Consider the following 20,335-nt stretch of genomic DNA (forward strand, 5'->3'; position numbering starts at 1 on the left):
CAATACAGTACTCGGTATACATACAGTATATGCGTATAACTGCATCTACAGAATGTGGTGTTTTACGCATCAATGTGGTGTGTACTGTGCAGAGACAGTTCTGTGCTGTCGTGTGCAGATTGCATAACGCTAACACGGCGTAGACCCCACACACGTCTGTAGCTTTACACGTTGGGGTTAAATTTAATCTGTCGACCAATATTTAGCTGTTTTATATTTTTACCCGGCTCGCCGGGAGACCCAAACAGGCGCCGCGTTGCTCGTAAGCCACGGCGGCGAGATGTAATACTCAACGTGGTGTACCGCGTTCCCGAAATATTTTACCCCTTGGCCAGTCCAGAGTCGGCTGCAATGTTTTTAACCCGTTGCGTAACACGCGAATGCAAATGAAGGCATCGTCACCATCATCATCATCATGCCTTGCAGTCCGGTGCCTTGGGTGTTATGACGCTCACAATTTTGGCGTCGAAAAATCACTGCAACGTGTCATAATCAGGAGTCGTCTTCGTGTCCACCTGGAGGAATCCGATGAGCTATAAAACATTCTTTTCACACACATGTCCGGTATGGGGGGGGGGCGGTCAGAAGCAATAGTGATGTCAACGTTGCTTCTGCCACGCGTCGTTCGCCGGTGAGAATCTCAGCCTTTGTGTGTGGGGGTGAACTGTGAGGCCGAGTAAACGTGGAATGTCGTTGTGCATCAACTGTTTGACACGCGAGGTCGGGGCAATCGCCACCCGGATATCACTGTAGCGATTGGCCGGTCAGCCGTTTACAGCGCGGGTTCATGGACAGGATGTGACAGATTTTGTCATATTGAGGGTGCTTCGAAAAAATGTCAATATGGGACAATCGTTTTTAATGGAAAAATAACGGATAATACTCCACTGTAACATGATAACAAATGTCATGTTAATAGCTTCAAAGAGTATCCACTCGTTCGCCATCGTTGTCAACGCGTGCCTGGAATCTTCTCAAGGTGGTCTCCAGAGCTCCAGAGGCAGCACATTTCTCGTGGTGTTGTTGCAAATTCTCGGAAGTGTTCACATTTTTTTGAAGCACCCTGTAAATCGGCCGTTCCGTTGTATTTTTAACTCGTGTTTTACTTGTGCTGTCGAGTCACGGACAACGCCACCGGCCACTGTTCTGTGATCTGGCATCAAGCAAAATGTTGCGATAGGTTTAAAAAAAGTAACGATTGTGGCCGGCTTGAATTATTTTCAAATTTATTTAGATAAAATGCTGGTAAAACAAAAACAAAATTGTGCCCCGATGCTAAGACAAACTTTGGTTAAAATCAAGGGACCTCCTTCTTGCCTGTATCAAAATATGTGCATGTTCACCGCAAGTACGTGTGGTTAATGCAGACACAAAAGGTTTCTGTTTCTGTTTGGTGTTTAAACATCTTAACACCAGTTTTATTTCCAGAAAGGATAAAACCTAGGCTGAAATTGTTAAAATCTTGTGTTTTTATTGTTTACAAAAAAAACGCATCCAAACTGAATATTTCTTTCCAGGTAGAAAATTATCCCATTTTTATTCTACCTAAGCAGGGGTTAAAACTTGATGTGCTGGACTGTGCACCGCTGAAATACATGTACGGTCCTGTATGTATAACACAGCGAAATTGAAGAGGAAATGAATGGGCTTCCAGCTACAGCTGTGACGATTGGTACACCCTGAATGAATGGAAATTGAACGACAGTGCACCCAAAAGATTACGTAATGTATTTCTTATTCCTGAGGACATGTTTAGCCTCTTCACTGCCATTGCTTTTTGATGTGAATTTTAACAAACGTGGCTTTTGTGGTTTAAAAACACGTATTGGGTTTTTTGTACATTTAGGAGAGGTTTTCCAGCTAAGGGTGGAGGAAGGGGGGCGTGAGGTGGATTTCCAGCATCATGCAAATAATTCAACGGGACATTTAATTAACACCTAATAACGTAACAACTCAATGTAATGTAATATTTCACAATTTATTTGCACTAAAAATGCACAAGTGCAGAGTTTAATCGCTTGCAGTGGTTATGAAGCTTCGCCGGAAGGCCGAGGTTCAGTCGATGCGGATGGCAGGCTGAAGAGATTTTTCTGACAATCTTGAAAACTTGATTTTGTTTATGTAAAATAAGTAAAGAACATATTTTTTAGCAACAACGAGATGCAGCCGGCTCGTAGAATATGTTTGATGAGCGAGTAGTCACTGAATACCATACAACAGATTGGGATATCCATTTATAAATGCAAGTGCACAAACACACGCCTCATCTTCCTGTGCATCACTGAATCAACTGCATTGCAAGAACGGTGTTATTTTGGTTTACTTTTTGTAAATCCCATATATTTAATTATTAATTTCGGCCAGCCCTCTGGCTTACCGTGAATTGTCTCGCTTACTCGAGGTCTGGCTTTGAGAGATTTGCACTGTAGTCACACGACAATGACCCCACGTTTGTTAAAAAAAATTATTTTGCTTACCCGGGGAAGACTAACAGAATTTTCTTGCTGGAGGATCCGTCACCCTACTTGGGATCAATAACAGAGGGGTTTTTTTTATATTTTAATTCCATTTGGCAAGCTAGAGGAATGCCTATAGAGCACCCCGCAACGTGTAAGAGAGAAAGCGATGGAGATAAAGTAAATGACATATAAAGTGATGAGAATTATTTACATATTTATTTCAGGTAATTTTCCCAGGCCAATATCATTTTCCGCGAAAACTCGCCTATTCACGAGCTTCTCCGGAACGTATCCCTCGCGAATAACGACGGTAAATACTCCGTGACGTCAACAAGTTATTCATAAACGTAGACGACGTCGATGTAAATGCGTGCCTTCTCTGAGCGATGTCGGGTGAGCTGAGATGCTGTCGCCCGTGTTGGACTGTAGCGGACACACCCATCGAAGAATTCACCCCAACGCCAGCCTTCCCCGCGCTGCAGTACCTGGAGTCTGTGGATGACAGCGGCGTGGCGGCCAAGGCTGGCCTCAAGACCGGAGACTTCCTCATGGAGGTAGGCCCAGGCCTCTGTGTGTGCGTAGCTTTCACAAGCGGGCCCCTTTCCTTTCTCTTCCGTCAGCTTTCCGCGACCGTGAGGCCGAATGGAGTCAAGTCCACTCGTGTCTGTTACTGCGCTAATTTTCTTGAACGTATGTACGTTAGACTTCTTTCGCACCATCTGTAGGAAGGACGAAAAACTAAACACAAAAAGCAGTTATAAAGAAATTAATTTTCAATTTAGATTTAAAAGTGTATAAACTCCAGTGGCTTCCTAATATCGGAAGGAAGAGCGTTCCAGACGGCCGCAGAAGCGCATCTGAAAGAGCGCGATACGGTGACCATCTTTGTTCGATGCTTCGCCTAAAGCCGCTGCCGTCAAGGATGTCCGGAGTTTGCGCGATGGTTTATGCTCCTTGACGAGATGTTTCACCGATCATCTCCAAGCCTTTCTGCTCCATGTCCTTCTTTGATGTGTTTGTCCAGCGCAGGCTTGCTCTTCACTCTACCACGTGTCCCTTCTACTCTGGTGTGCATTGCCATGTGTGTACCACCCTTTCCGGGTTTATTCCTGCTAGATACCCAAACCATTACAAGCGTCTGTCTTGGATCTTCCACAGCATCACAATGTCCTGCCCCTAGTTGTTTAATCAAGATCCTTACGTCAAAGCTGCATTTGCATTGTGACGATTATCAGAATGTGCTGGTGGTGTGAACTTTTTATATGGTGCTTATCCTCCGTCTGTTTTTTATTTATTTAAAGTTTGACATTTTTAATGGGTGAACAATTTGACGTCATAAAAATTAATTCTCACGTTTTCAGTAGTGGGCTGGGTAGTTTTATTTCTGGCTGTCCGCTCGGGGTGCTGGGTAACATTTCTGGCGGCGTGTCTGCACGTCGATATATATTGGGGCGCGTTGTACATACGGCACCTCTCACGTGGGCACAAATGCGATGCCTTTCCGTCGCGTTGTTTCAACTTGACACTCGCGATTTCAGGCCGCCTGAGTGACATCATTGCCAAGGTCCCACCTTGAAAATGAAGGGGGGAGGACCTTTACCTTCTCATGCGGTCTGAATAAAAGGACGCGTAGATGTGCGTAATGCACGTAAGGCAGAGCGGCTCCCACGTTGCCAGATCTCAGCATCAAAGCAGGGGTGAGCGTAAAGGGCACATGCATGAACGGGTGACCACCTTGCAATACATTTTAAAAACCACACAGGTGTAGGACGCCGCAAGGCTATGTCGTCAGCAGAAAAGGGAGTGCATTGTTGTGCCGTACGATACGCCAATGCCTCTGCTGCCTGCCTTCACCAAGCCGGGTCGGCCAGCGTGGTGAAGCGAGGCCCGAGACACACACACGGCATGGGAGGCCTTCTTCCAGCTGTGGATTGACAAAAGGGCTGTATGTGCACGTACACACTAAACTAAAAAACTCAACTATTGTTGATGTCACCAGGTAAGGCCAGCTGAGCTATGCAGCTCTTTTATCAGAAGCGACCTCGCTAAAAAATGATAGCTCAACGAAGTGGTGTATCATGTGCAAATTCATAGCAGCCAAATGCTCTACACACACGTTGTTTCTAAATGCGGAGGGAAAAACCGGAGCACTCGATGAAAAATCCACACAACCACGGGGAGAACATGCAAACTTCAAATAGACATGCTTCAGGGTCGGGTATCGAATCCATAACCTCCTGTATACCAGGCGATGGCGTTAACATCTCGCCACCGCTGCATCCCATACATACAAACGTGGTCTACAATCCGCAGGCCATGGTGATCTTGCTGGTGCTGCTGTACCCACACACGCAAACCTCGCGCGATGATACGGCCAGCACAGTTTCATCCGGGTCTCTTCGCCAGAGACCCGGGAACCAGTTACCACCCGTGGGATACGTTCGGGGATCCATCCTCGAGTCTGAAACGGTTCTGCGATGGACTTAACTCGGTGTTGTTATTCCGAAGCATTTACTGCTGTGTGTTGTACATAAGCGCGCGCGAGCGCGGTGGACTGGAATCATAAGATTGCGCGGCAAATAAATGTACAGACTTATCGTCACGGTGTTCGAGGGAAGAGAGCCAGGCCTTGTGCTGCTTTTAAACTGACACCTATCGTCCTCTTGAACTGTTGGGAATTTTAAGGAAACCAGTGGGCTGCCGGCCCTCCTGGATATCATAAAAACGAAAATAAGTTGGCTTTCCTATTACGCTGGTTTGATTGCAGAAGGAATACTTTCACATTGGAATAACAGTGCACCTGGCACGATCGCTTCTCATCAACAGCCTCCTCCGGTGAACTCACACCTACATGATTAATCCGCGCAGCAACGCAGTTTTCCTCCAATTCATACATGTTATTAATTTATTTTAAAATAATTAATTTATGAGTAACCGGCTGCAGCAATTACGACATCGGATCCAAAAGCAACGATCAGGGTAATTCTTTCCAAAATGGAACGAGCAGGTGAATGCGATTTAAGATGTTTGAATCGAGCAACAGAAACAATGTTTTCTTTTTAATGCATTTTGTAGCCAAACTAGAGATTTAAATCCGATTCAAAATTCAGCTCTTCCCGTCGTACGCAAAAACCGCCGTGTAGTGGCACAGGCGCTGGCTCGTACGCTGGACTCCCAAAGCCATGCCTAGCCAGGAGGTGAAACCTCCGGCACGCGTGCTCATCCGTCCGCGTTTGACGCGAAGGGCGATTGGTTCGGTAAGCCCATCGTGTGGACATCTGTGAAAAAAAAACCTTCACAGCTCATCACATTTCTCCAGTCTAAATATTCTAATTCCGATCCCTTGGCCGTTCGCTTTTGCCGGGCTAAAGCGTCACTTACTTCGACCTCTTTCAACGCTGTTGACGAGTGTGAAAAGAGGCGAAACCGTTCGCCTGGACTGACTCGAGCGCTGATTGGACGACGACGCCCTCAATATGTAGAGGAGCGCAGAGCTTGGGCAATTTGTTGGCGCCGGCTAATCGCGCGGCCGCTGCCTTCCCGCTTGTCAGCGGTTTCTCCTCGCACCTCAGAGTCGTTCTGTCTTTACGAGAGTGGGCGTTACAAATTGATTTTATCGTTTGAAAGCAACACAAATAACTTACACGTATATTACTATTATTATTTTTAAATAAGATTTTCCCCACGCGAACCCCAGGGCTCCATGAGTGTTAACGCGTTAAGCGCGAGCCGTTGTTTTGCTTTGCTTTCTTTGTAAACGCAATCTGCAACGCGGAATTCTTCTCAGGAAAACCTCGTCTCTTCATTCTAGATTTGAAGCTTTCGTGACTGCAAGGAATCATACTCTTAGGTCTTTTCGGTAAAGTCACGTAGGTGAAAAGAAATTAAAAGTTAATAAAAGTAATAATGGAAATAAAATAATAAAAATCACGACGTTTCGGAGGCAACACAAGTCTCCGTCATCAGGTGGGACCGTCACAGCTAAAATTACTGCATCAAGTCTCTTCAGTCGTTCGTAGCACAGAGCTCCGCAGCAGCAGCCGCGGTGACTTTTGCTGCTGACAGCCTGAGACGGGCGCTGGTTTTAAAACAACCGCACACCTCCGATGAGCACGGTTGGCTATGTGCGGGGCGAAAGAGGTTCAACGTGCGTACGTACACAGTGACGGACCCCCGTGGAAGGAGGGGTGAATGGTTGTGAATATAGCGGAGGAAGACCGCTTGTGTTGCGATCGAAACGTCGTGGGTTTTTTGCTTTGATTATTTTCAATGTATTTTCATTTTTCATTTAATTTTACTTTTTTTTCTATCCACGTGACTTTACCGAAAGAACCAAGCACATGAATTCCTGCAGTCACGAAAGTTTTAAGTCAAAATTAACGAACGCAAAAGTACAACTTGTTGACAATATTGCGCGATGGGCTTTCACCCTGACCGCGCGTCGCGATAACTCTTTCCGGCAGCGTGAAGTCACGTACGTGCTTGTGTTCAACTTCTTTCTCGACCATGCGTGGCCAACCGTTGCTAATCGGAGTTGCTGTTGTAGCTGTGTTGGGTTGAGTTGGGTTGTGGGGTTCGTTGAGTTGGCTTGGGTTGATTTGGTTTAGTTGTGGGTTTGGATAGTTGCGTTGGGTTGAGTTGGGTTCAGTTAAGTCGTGTTGAGGTTGTGTTGGGTTGGGTGAAGTTGACTTGTGTTGGGTTGGTTGTGTAGGGTCCTGTTGGGTTTGTGTTGAGTTTGTGTTGGGTTGTGTTGGGTCCTGTTGGGTTTGTGTTGGGTTCTGTTGGGGTTGTGTTGGGTTTGTGTTGGGTTGTGTTGTGTTGGGTTGGGTTGTGTTGTGTCGTGTTGGTTGTGTTGTGTTGGGTTGCGTTGGATTGTGTTGGGTTATGTTGGGTTGTGTGTTGTGTTGGGTTTGTGTTGGCTTTGTGTTGTGTTGGGTTGGGTTGTGTTATGTCGTGTTGGTTGTGTTGTGTCGGGTTGTGTTGTGTTGAGTTGTGTTTGGTTGTGTGTTGTGTTGTGTCGCGTTGTGTTGTGTTGTGTTGGGTCGTGTTGGGTTGTGTTGGATTGTGTTGTGTTGAGTTGTGTTGAGTTGTGTTGGGTTGTAATCACTGAAACCAGCATCATGTTGAGGAACTCGGCTGTCGTCAACGCTGTGTGCCATCTTTTCTTTTTTCTTGAAATTATTTTATACTTTTTATTCCCCTGCGGTTTTTAAACATGCCAATTCAAAAGTGTACGTTTTGAAGCACACAAATCGTAGTGTTGCTATGTGTCATCATTGTCAATCGCCGTGTAATTCAAGGTCAGCATCAGAATCTTTTTTTTATCACGATGAGCTATGAAGCTCTTTTTACCGATATCCGGTAGTGGCCGGAGTCGAGCTGTCTCGTGTGTGCTGTGCAATATCGCAGAGACTTGAACTGCCATGGTTTAGTCGAGATTAGAGATTCAACCTCGAAAGCACAAAATTTACCCTCGGCAATCCTTGGAAGCTCAGCCATGAAACCAAGGCCGTAGCCATGGAGTCAACATTGGGGGGGGACCAAATCTTCCAGGGGGTCTGGGGGTCTCCCCCAGAAAGAAAATCTAAATTTGAAAACTAATTTTCTGTCATTTCCTGCCTAAAATGTAAAAAATTCGCTAACACATAGGATGGACTTTTTTTTTAGAATAATATCTAATAGTGTATTGTATTACATTGCTCTGTGTTTTTTTTCTTTTTTACCTTTTCTTGTTTCATTGCATGTAATGGCAGAGATTAGGGATTAATAAAGTACAACCATAACCACAATCGTATAAACATAAATCTTTTTATAGCAATATATTGGGGGGGGGGGCATTTTGAGCATATTTGAATATGGGGGGGATGTGTCCCCCCCCGGAGGGAAAATCCATGCGACCACAGAGAGAGAGACACGCAAACTCCAAATATACAGCAGGTGTCAGGGTTGGGATCGAACCCTCGATCTCCTGTATACCAGGCAAGGTCGTTAACATCTTCTAGGCACCGTGATGATAGAGAGACGCAAACTCCAAATATACAGCAGGCGTCAGGGTTGGGATCGAACCCTCGATCTCCTGTATACCAGGCGAGGTCGTTAACATCTCCTAGCCACCGTGATGATAGAGAGACGCAAACTCCAAATATACAGCAGGCATCAGGGTTGGGATCGAACCCTCGACCTCCTGTATACCAGGCGAGGTCGTTAACATCTCCTAGCCACCGTGATGATAGAGAGACGCAAACTCCAAATATACAGCAGCAGGCGTCAGGGTTGGGATCGAACCCTCGATCTCCTGTATACCAGGCGAGGTCGTTAACATCTCCTAGCCACCGTGATGATAGAGAGACGCAAACTCCAAATATACAACAGCAGGCGTCAGGGTTGGGATCGAACCCTCGACCTCCTGTATACCAGGCGAGGTCGATAACATCTCCTAGCCACCGTGATGATAGAGAGACGCAAACTCCAAATATACAGCAGTTGTCAAGGTTGGGATCGAACCCTCGACCTCCTGTATACCAGGCGAGGTCGTTAACATCTCCTAGCCACCGTGATGATAGAGAGACGCAAACTCCAAATATACAGCAGCAGGCGTCAGGGTTGGGATCGAACCCTCGATCTCCTGTATACCAGGCGAGGTCGTTAACATCTCCTAGCCACCGTGATGATAGAGAGACGCAAACTCCAAATATACAGCAGCAGGCGTCAGGGTTGGGATCGAACCCTCGATGTCCTGTATACCAGGCGAGGTCGTTAACATCTCCTAGCCACCGTGATGATAGAGAGACGCAAACTCCAAATATACAGCAGGCGTCAGGGTTGGGATCGAACCCTCGATCTCCTTTATACCAGGCGAGGTCGTTAACATCTCCTAGCCACCGTGATGATAGAGAGACGCAAACTCCAAATATACAGCAGCAGGCGTCAGGGTTGGGATCGAACCCTCGATATCCTGTATACCAGGCGAGGTGGTCAACATTTCGCCACCCTGACTCAGAGTCACGTGAGGCTTGAGCTGATTTAGAGATGTAGTTTTGGCCCGGAGACAACATGCAGTATTAGCTTTTCTTCGAGTAATTAATTTTCTAACGCTTTCCAGATAACCTCGAAAGCGTCGATGCCTTCGCTCCGCTCGTCTCTCTGCGTCTGTCGCGCGGGGGTCGGAGAAGGAGGGAGGGGGGCGGGTCACGTGACCTCCCGTAAATATGATCTAACGTACACGAAGGGCCGCTATAAAAGTTGTGTCGCTCGAAGAGGCTTCCCCTGGAGAAAACGGGGCAAATTGATCAAAGGTTTCATCCAATAATATCTCAACTAAGCTTGCTTGACAGCGTTGACGCAATTGTAACTCAGCGTTAATTACACGGGGGGGGGGGGGGTGCCTCTTTGCGCGATATCGGACGCCATGGCTGACGGATGACATCACCTTGCAGATGATGTTGACTATGATGGGAAGTGACTTGGGCGAAACTTGGGTCTCCCCTTGATTCCTCTACCTGGTGGTGTTGGGGGTGGGGGTTGCGGGGAGACCTAGGAGATGCGAGGGTGAAGAGATGGGGGGGGGGGGGCCGGTTTACGTCGCCTGACTTCCCTGCCCGGGTGCTCCGCGTGCCTCTTTGGGAGGGGGAAGGAGGAGGGAAAGACCCGGGTGGGCCTAAGTCACTCTTCATCATATTCACGATCTATATCCACTGTTGCATACGCACGTTTTTCCTTCCCTGTTACTACCTCGTTTGTATTTTCATTCCTTCCATCTTTTGTAGAGGTTCGTTCTGTTATCCTCAATGCATGTATTTGCATATAATCTGCATGACTCAATAATCTCCCAAGATGCAATGCTTGTATCAGGAGTGTAAGAATTTATTTGATTTGATGACACGATGCGTATTCCTTGCTCAACAAACTATCGAGAGAAAGATTTTTTTTTTTGCAAAGGCAGCCCTTGAAAGCTTTAGTGCATGCTTGCGGTGGCCTTACAAAAAACAAAGAATGCGTTCAGTCAACAGCTCGGAAAGTCTCGCAGACAGATTTAGACACGCGGCGAACATCGGCAGATTTTAAGCTGCGGCCACGGTTGTTTTTGACTTTGGCTGAGGAGTCGTGAAAGTCATTTCCCCGTGAGCCACTGGAAAATATAATGTCAGGACGGCCGTGGACAATTAGCGGCAATGTTTTCGCGTGCCGCAATTTTCGTAATGTAACGAGGTGACTCCGATTGATTTTTTTTCCTTGCCCAGTTTTTTCTTTTTTACCCAATCCCAATTGGTTCCCCGACTCGGAGGTTATTGCCGCGTCGTAATACCCCAAGGTACGGTGATGATACTAATTGATGCGGCAATAACAACATTTGTAATTTATAAATGACATTTGGGGTTGGATCGCGTGAGTAAAATGTGCGTCGTACGCAATTCTCCACCAGACAGGGCCAGTTAATAAAAGTTGTCACGTGGTGAACAAAAAACTGCCAATGTACTAGGGCTAAAGCGACACCGTTGTGTTTAAGAGCAATCTCACAACATTCAACAAATGAAGCGGTAATGCATTTGACCACGTTTGTTCATCACGTGACAACTTCATGAATTGGCTGGAGGAAGGTGTGTATCAAAAGGGCTCGCATAACGCGCATGCATAATGTACGTTGACTCAGTAATCTCCCCCCCCCCCCACACTTTGCGCAAGAGCACAGAAGTGTCGTCACCACATCTACGGCTCTATATAAGGAACGAAACAGGTGAACTTCTCCACAAATCTGGCTGTCGCCTGATGAAGCTGGTTGTAATTACTGGCGGAAACGTCATAACCAGATTGTCGAGGTTGTGGCTTGGCTCTCCGACACACCGGTGGTGCTGTACTAGTGACGAATTGGCACGTTCTGTTTACGTGACACACACGGTGCGAAATAAGTTCAACACACATCATGTTTGAAGGTGCTCTTGATACTTTTGCTACGTATCTTAAGCCAGGTTATTTTTGTTCCACGATATGTATTCATTGATCAGCAGGATAACTTTCAATCTTGGCTTAGGAAGGTAGTTACACGATCCTTTCTAAATTAAACTAAAACTTGTTTTTATTTTACCAGGTAAGGCTCACTGAGCTTTATAGTTTTTTTTTTCAGAAGCGACCTGGCCACAAATGATAGCTCAACGAAGTGGCTCATCACGTGGAAATTGAGAGCAGGAAAATACTCTCAACGCGTTTTAATTCTAAATGTGGAGGGAAAATCTGGAGGACCCAGAGAAAAATCCACGCGACCACGGGGAGAACATGCAAACTCCAAATATTACAGGTGTTAGGGTCGGGATCGAACACACATGATACCACACATCCGCATACATTTCAGTGGCATTGCCTACAGTTTGATGCCAGGGTTCTTACAAGTGAAAATAAAAATGATATTTCGTTGATATTTTTTGATTATAAACGCGTCGTTCAATCAAATTAAAGATGTCAATCTATCCAAGCACGTTATCTTATTATCACCAACGCTTTTCGCCGGGAACCTTCAAGCCACAATGTTTTCATCAAACACCCAGCCGCTTGAAAGTGTTTGCCGTTGATATTTGAAACGCTCTTTTTTTTTTAAAGCAACTTTGCAAATTATCTGACCCGATGGCTTAAGAAGACAACGGCGGACTGGGCGTTTCCACTCACACTGGTTAAAGCCACTGCAGCGATGACAATCGACGCCAAATTGACGGAGGAAAGAAGCGTCCATTGATTGGCTCGTTCGAAACATCGCGTCGTCCTCCACCGACCCCACGTTAAAACACGAAATCTCGTTTCGAGTCGGAAGCACTGCACGATCGGGAAACTGCCACGTGGTCGCTCCTGCGTTTATTTGCGTGGCTTGAACAACCCAATTCGCCATTCACACCCCCCCCCCCCCTCGGCAGGCGGGATGCCACGGTGTTGCGAGATGTTAACTACCTCGCCTGGTATGCGGGAGGCTGGGGGTTCGATCCCGACCCTGACACCTGCTGCATATATTGAGTTTGCGTGTCTCTCGCTCTCCCCCTGGTTGCGTGGATTGTTCTCCGGTTCCTTCCAGTTTTTCCCCTCCACATTTAGAAACAGCATCGTGCGTTTAGAGTATTCGGCTGCGATAACTGTCCACGTGATGATGGGCCACTTTGTTGCGCTATCGTTCGCGACGGCCAGGTCGCTTCTGAAAAAGAGCTGTGCAGCTCAGTGGGTGGTGCCTTACCTGGTCAAATTAAAACATAAATTGTGAATAAAAAATCGGGCAGAAGGATGCTGCCTGCCTAACCCCCCCCCCCCCCCGCAACAAACAGCTACTTCACGCTGACCTTGCAAATGAGCGGCGCGGTTACCGACCTCGCCCGGCGCGCCTCGAGGGCTCTGCTCACGTGACGCGCACGACGCGGCGAGCTCCCCCCCCCCCGTGTAGCCCGTAACAGACTGTCGTTAAGCCCGCCACCACCCGACACAGACAATTCGTGAGGTTTTGTCGCGTAAACAGAGCGTGCCAATTCGTTACTCGTACAGCACTAACCGATGCGTTGGAGAGTAAAACCCACAAAATGTACAATTCGAGTACGACGTTTCGCCGGTAATCACAACGGGCATCATCAGGCGAAACGTCGTACTCGAATTGTAAATGTTGTGACGATGTGTGACGAGGGCGAGGGGGTGAGAAATGTGACGTCACATCAAAATGCACAACTTTAAATAAATATAGATAACACGTTCTACTTAATTAAATAGACTTTTTGATAAATGTTTTCTCCTACAACATCAGAGTGCAGCGCCACATTAAATACGCACTACAATGACAATAGTTTAAAGCGATTTGAAGCATGTTTTATATTTTGGGGGGGGGGGCAGATCTTTGTGATGTCATATTTAAGGGGGGTCTGACTTTATGTGACGCCGTGTGATGAAGGGGGGGGGGGTCAAAAATCGTCCAAAATCGCGTGACGTCATTTATGGACGGCCCCCTAACCGCTACCACCACCGCTCCCCAACCATCACCCTCCCCCCACCACCCCGCTTCTCACCCCCCCCCACCCAAACCCTCTGGCCGCCTGGCCTCATCCGTGCCGGTCGTCCTTCTTGCTGTCATTCTCTGACTGACAGCCTCGCCAGCCACTTGGTGCCGCCGCGTTCCGGCAGGCTTCGCCTCTTTTTAACCCATCGGTTGCCTTGAGCGAGCAGCCTGCGTGCCTGCCTGCGACTCGACCCTTCGCCTCCACACTGCGAAGTGCCTCCCAGCTCGCGAACGGATTTTGCGTTGTTCGCGAAACGAGAAATTACGTTAAATTTAGATTTAAAGCTTTCGTGACTGAACGGATTAATATTCTTGGTTCTGTCGGTAAAGTCACGTAGAAGGGAAATAATAAAATAATATAAATATAAAACAATACAAATTATCACGACGTTTCGACTGCAACACAAGCAATCATCGTCAGGTGTGAAATCCACAGCAAGAAAATTTGAAAAAACGAGTCCATCTGGCCAACTGTCAAATCGCTGTCTGTGGTGCTGACGTTAAGAAAAAACGTCACTTTTTTCTAATTTTCTTGCTGTGGATTTCACACCTGATGATGATTGCTTGTGTTGCAGTCGAAACGTCGTGAGAATTTTTATTGTTTTATATTTATATTATTTTATTATTTCCCTTCTACGTGACTTTACCGAAATAACCAAGAATATGACATCAACGTTGTTTCAGTTTCAAATATTCGACCGTAACGTCGCGTGGATGTACTCAAAAATTGTAAATGTTGTGGTTTCACGCTTCAACACACCGGTGGGCTAAAGTAGTGAACTATTTGTCTTTTGTCAACGTGACACTTTTTTGCTGATTGGCCGTGTCGGGTGGTGGATGGTTACGACACATTTATAAATAACGCGATCTAAACCCATAAACGTTGATTATGGATCTTCAGTGTTGACAGAAACCGAGTCAGGCCTTCAGGTTAAATTGGAAGCGACCTTTTATCAGTTGTTGGGATTTTGTGTAGGTTTTTCAGCAGCAGAAGGAGGGGTTAATAGCTTGAAGTAGTTACCATGGCGATGCTCAGCTGTTGCTAGGAACCCACCGTTGTCACGGCAACAGCGGAAGTGCTGCAAACCGTAAGAGGATGGCATGATGTGACATTTGCGTGGTTTTCGTTCATTAGTGATGTAATTTGAATATATATAAGACAGTGTAGGGTATTTTTCAAAGGTTGCATCGCACAAAAGCATTCGCCGTATAAGCATCCAAAAATGTGTTTCGGTCAAAAGAAATAATTGCGAAATGTCTTAACGTATGAGTTCTGTTGTAAGCGTACACGCACGGTGCAGAATGCCTCTGTTAAAGGCTGCGGCCTTGTGGCAGAAATACATTGTGATCGTTAGCGACAGGGCCGGGAGGCTTGTTGAAACTGCATGCTTTTTCATCATGAGCTTCAGTCTGTGGTGGCATGGGTTTTAATTTGAGACGTAAGGGTGTGATTTTTCATCTTAACAAGGACTCAATTTGGGCAGTGTTTTAAAAGTCCATTAATCGGTGATTTAAAAAAAAATTCTAAACTTATAATAATAATGAGACAAAATAAAATCCTCAAATGTTTGCACCGGATATTTTTTAACATATGTTAGTTTACTGAAGGCTGTTTAAGCCTCAAAGAAAATGGATGATATGGGGACACGGGGATGGCGATGTGAAGATTGTGGATGCCCACTCAAAGAGCGGCCCCCTTCTTTCAGCAGTTCCAATGGAAATCGTCGATGATTCCACAACGCACCCAGGCCAGCTTGTGCCCGCCCTCACAGTCGGGCATATTTACGGAATACACCACGCCGCCGTTGACCCTGGCCATTGACCGAGCAACCCAACGTTCCTACCAGCTCTCTCCGTAGGAATGTGTTAAAACATTGCCAAAAATTGAGTGGTTGTTAGGATGAAAAATCGTCCCCTTAATAATGTCTCACATGAAAAACTCATGCCACCACAGAGTGAAGCTCTTGATGAAAGAGCATGTGACTTTCCCCCCCCCCACCGCCACGCACGTGGAGAATTCACACTTCACATGAGAGGACGGTATTGGGCGATGACAATTTTAGTTTGGCGGGGGAGAAGGGGGGGTTTGGGGGGTGTTTTCGGAAGTGGGGAGCTGTGATGGCAGTGGTGTTAGCGGTGGCGGATGTGATGTGTGGAGCAGCGGTGCAGTGGTTTAGCGCACACTGGGCGGCATGGTGGCGAGATGTTAACGACCTCGCCTGGAATTATACACTTGGTCATGAGTTCGATCCCGACCCTGATGCCCTGTATATTTTGAGTTTGCATGTTCTCCCCGTGGTCCCGTGGTTTTTTTTCTCCAGGTCCTCCAGTTTTTCCGTCCACATTTTCTAAACACGTCTTTAGAGTTGGCTGTATGCCTTTTGGCGTCCTCTGATCTAACACCATTTGAGACGAGGTTCAAAAGAAGCTGTTTGTAGTGTGGACAAATCAGCTTCAAAGACAATGCATATATTATCAGAGTATGTTTTATTGTGGTTAAGCCAGTCATGATTCCTTGTAAAAGGTTTCAGTTTGGTGTTTCAACTACTTAACACCTATACTCTTTGCTTCTTTCGGTAAAGTCACGTAGGTATAAAATAAATTAAATCACGACATTTAGATTGCAACACAAGCAATCATCATCAGGTGGAAAAACCACAGCAATATTTTTTTCTTTGCTGAAGTGTTGCCGTGGTAAGAGGTTATACAGGCAATCGAAACGTCGTGATTTCATTTATTTTATTTTATACCTACGTGACTTTACCGAAAGAACCAAAGAGTATGGATCCCTGCAGTCACGAAAACTTAAACTCTAAACTTAACACCTGTTTTGTTGCCAGATAAAAGGGGAAAAACCTATTCTCACGTCTTTATAGTACTTGTCTGCTGCTCTACATATCCACGTGATAAGCCACTTCGTTGAGCGATCATTTGTGATCGCCAGGCCACTTCTGTATAAAGAACTACATAGCTCAGTTGGCCTTATCTGGTCAAATAAAAAAAGTTTAGTTTCATTTCAGAGTCCCTCCCCGCCGCCCCTTGTAAACGGACACTGCAACTCTGTGCAGCTCACTTCTTTCATTCTCTCTGCTACCTCTCTTCCCTCTCTCGAACTTGGGCCGTCGGGTTCGTAGCTCAACAACAACAACCGCGGTGATTTCACCACGGCGTTTGTGCCAGGCCAGGTGCACGTTAAGTGCCACGTGAAGTGTGAACCGAGATCCGATTCCTGCTGACGGCCAACGTCGGTGATGAATATCTGAATCGAATTCTGGGCCCTCCATCGGTTGACTCACACCATAAATAAGTACCTGGTCCGCTGGGTAAACATCAACACTGGTGTTGGCCACCCTCCCCATCGTGCACCTTGCCCGATTTCACAGGTGCTCGCTCACAGGTGTGATGGCGTTGTTGCTAGCGGCGGTGTTGGTGGGGGCTGCTCTTCGTAATTGTAACAATAATGACGATCGTGATCGGGTTGGTTCTGGTGAAGGTGTTGGTGGTGCTGGTGGTGGTGATGGTGGTCGTGGTGATGCGGCTATGGTGCTTGATTGTGTTGTTGATGGTACGTGTTGTGGTGGTGCTCTTGGTCGTGATATCATATCAATGAATCAATACCGGCCCGCTTTTCCGAACTGAATCGAGTCGCAGGCTCAGTGACTCCACAAAGGCCTTCTTCCACCCTGCCCTGTCCTCCGCCAGCGGCATTAACCATAGCTCCCGGATCGCCGGTCTCTCTTTGGCCAGGCGCACCAGAACAATCGCGGGCGGCAATTTAATAATGACGGCTAATTGCTATGAAGAAGGGCCATCACCCCAAAAACGCCACCTCCTCTATACTCTGCCTTCTAAGGCAGTATTTATTGATGGAACATCTTGAGGGTTGTTGATAATGATAGTGATGAGGATGGTGATGAGTGAAGTTACAGTTATGTTCGTTGGTGATGGCGGTTGTTGATGGGGAGCGGTAGTGTAGCGGTTAGCGCGCTGCGCTACGAACTCAACGGAACGAGTTTCATTCCCGCTCACAGCCAACACTGGTCCTGGACCTCACCTCGGTGGACTCAGCTTAAAATGAGTAGCTGGTGCAATGTGTAAACATCGCCACTGGGGAGGAGTTGGTGTTGGCCACCCACCCCTTAGTGTGCCATGCCGGCCTTCATAGGTGCTCGTTAACAGCACTTGCCCCAACAGTCTGTTAAGACTATGCGGGGGATCTTTGTTTGATGTTGTTGATGGTGTTGTTCAGGATAATCTAGAGGTTGGTAAGTTTCTCTCCATGTTGAGTTGTGAAGCAGACCCACAAACACGTTATGGGGGCACAGCGAGGGCTGCCGGGAATCCGCACCCGTGTTCGGGTGGCAGCAGCAATTGTATTCTGTGTTGAACTTGATCCCAATATGATGTCACTAGTTTTGATAATCGACCGAGCGCTGACTGAGCAATGCATCCGTGTTTGGCCTAAAGTGGTAAAGGTAGCAACCCTAGGCAAACCATGAAATTCCGAAATTTCGGGAGGAGGGGGGAGTACTGCTGCTCCACATTCCTCGTCAAGCAGCATAAACCATCATCACGCGAACTCCGGCCCGTCCTCGCAGCGGCAGCGGCTTTTGGCTCAAGCCGTCGAACAAAGGCGGTGGTCACCGCATCGCGCGGCACTTTCGGATGCGCTTCTGCGGCCGTCTGGAATGCTCTTCCTTCCGATATTAGGTAGCCACTGGAGCTATGCACCTTTAAATCATTGACAAACTCATTTCTTTCGAACCTCTTTTTGTGTATTTAGTTTGTTGTCATTCCCCCGTGCCTCCAATTAGCACGGTTGGCTGCGTACGGTGTGAAAGATGTTCATCAAACATATGTATCCGTGCATTACACCCTCGACTATACACCCCTTGCCATGCTGTGTATGCGGATACACAGCTGTCATGTGCACGACTGTACCCATCGATGCCTGCCAGGCGCAACGAGCGTGCGCGTGAGTGTGTGCATGCGTGCGCTGCACGGGTAGACTTAGGCTGTGCATTCTAATAGGGCAGTGTTCTTCACTAATTTTCAGAGGGGGGAGTTGGAGGGTGCCACTTCAGCCATCAGTGTGAGGTCCGTCACACGTCTGAAACCATTTGTGACAGCAGTATGATGATGATGGGGGGGAGGTGTTTTCACCATTTGCGTCTTGTCGGGGGACCCGCACGTCCGGGTACCGCACTAAAGGCCACCAGGGGCCGCCAGTGGCCCCGCCGCGGTGGCCTTGCAATGAAGGACACCGGGTCATCGCCTCGCGGGTTCGGCTCGTCCTCGGGCCCTTCGTTACTCGCACAAGCGAGAGCTCGCGCCTCCTGCCCCTGTTCTCATTCCTTCTCCTCCTCCTCCCTCTCCTCCGCGGCGGGGCAGGTGAACGGCGAGAACATCATCAAGTGCGGCCACAAGCACGTGGTGGGGCTCATCCGCCAGGGCGGGAACAGCCTGGTGATGAAGGTGGTGTCGGTGAGCCGACGCCCGGACCAGGAGGATGGCCTGCGCAGAAAAGGCGAGGGGCCCGGAGTGCCAATTTTTGTTGTGAACCGACGACGCGTTGCCTTGTCTGTCCTTCCGCCGCACCTCCGATTGGCACGGTTGGCTACTTGCGGTGCGCAAGAAGTTCAACGTCCCACGTGAGTTCGATCGTGTTGCATTGCGCTGCGTTGAACGGGGGGCCACCGACGTTTAGACGGAGTCGCCGCTGCCAATACCACCTGGCAACACGGCAGCGTTTGCTCAACGGGGTCGACTCTGCCGATGAGACCCGGAAGGTCGGAAAAACCGGTCCAGAGTTTTTTTGCTTCGAGACAAATTGCTGCTGCCGGATAATGTTGGTGTGGAAAATCCAACAGGCCGATTCGTATGTTGGGGGAAACGTATCGCTCGCTACTGACGTTGAACCACTGGCTCAGGCGTGACAGACAGGTGATGAGCGCTGTAATACGATAGAATCGTACACCCGACAAAATCACCGATCAGAGATTTGCCCATATATGGAAGAAAGTGGACGTGGCTTTGGCCGAAGGGGCATGTCTTTGCCCATATATGGTGACTGCGGATCGTTAATCGAGATTAATTTATTCCGCTCAGTAGATCCGTAATGAACAAACATCAAAAATACCGGGGTTAATCGTAACGTGCGGAGTTAATCGTCGTGTCGATTCATTGCCGATCGATCCGTGGATTGAGTCATGATGTGACACGCCTCCCCAGCTTCATGTGATTGGCTAATATCATCGAGATCGGTGATTCCGTCGCAGTCCGCTTTTATCGTTACGCACAGCGGCGCCTCAAACGCCCCCCCCCCCCCCTCGAGCATGAAATCGCCTTTTAGGTTTACATTTTACGCATTCGTTGGCAGAAAGTCGTGCGCCCACGTGCGTCTCTGCAAACGCTCACGATGGAGGCAGCCGTGGCGGCTGGCGGTGGCGTGGGAGGGCCTCGTTTTTTAGTTTTTAACTTTTACGAGCCGAGCATTCAAGCCAAAAATGTTAAATTCCATCCTTTTTTATTCTCTTCACAAATGGCTCCGGGACCGTTAGGAATCGGGCGTTGCGCATTGCTCATTCATTAAGCGCACAATCCACGTGCGCTTTGCTCGAGCGCAAGACGCCGCTTATGCAATCTTTGGACGATACCGCGTCCGAGTAGTTTGAGGATTATTAACCCTTTTCCCGTTCCGAGACATCTGCCAAGTTTGCAGGGTGCCGGTGTGCCGTTCACTGGCGAATCTCGGAATGTGGCGAGCGCTTCAGCGTTGATTTTATTGAAAGAGGCGGAGCGCCTTTGTTTTTAAAGACACTGCACTCACCGCAGAGAACTGTAGCGACACGATCACACTCTA

The 20,335-nt window shown here is 47.7% G+C and overlaps 1 protein-coding gene across 1 annotated transcript in view; it reads left to right on the forward strand.

The window, feature by feature from the left end:
- The window catches only part of LOC144942335 (SH3 and multiple ankyrin repeat domains protein 2-like), a 362,265-nt gene that overhangs the window by 320,802 nt on the left and 21,128 nt on the right, over window positions 1-20,335 (forward strand). The window contains exons 17-18 of the mRNA XM_078869142.1: window positions 2,889-3,013; window positions 18,865-19,000. Coding sequence (XP_078725268.1) covers window positions 2,889-3,013; window positions 18,865-19,000 — 261 coding nt within the window. The remainder of the gene's footprint in view (window positions 1-2,888; window positions 3,014-18,864; window positions 19,001-20,335) is intronic.

This window comes from Lampetra fluviatilis, chromosome 27, assembly GCF_964198595.1.
Source record: "Lampetra fluviatilis chromosome 27, kcLamFluv1.1, whole genome shotgun sequence".
Lineage (NCBI taxonomy): Eukaryota > Metazoa > Chordata > Hyperoartia > Petromyzontiformes > Petromyzontidae > Lampetra > Lampetra fluviatilis.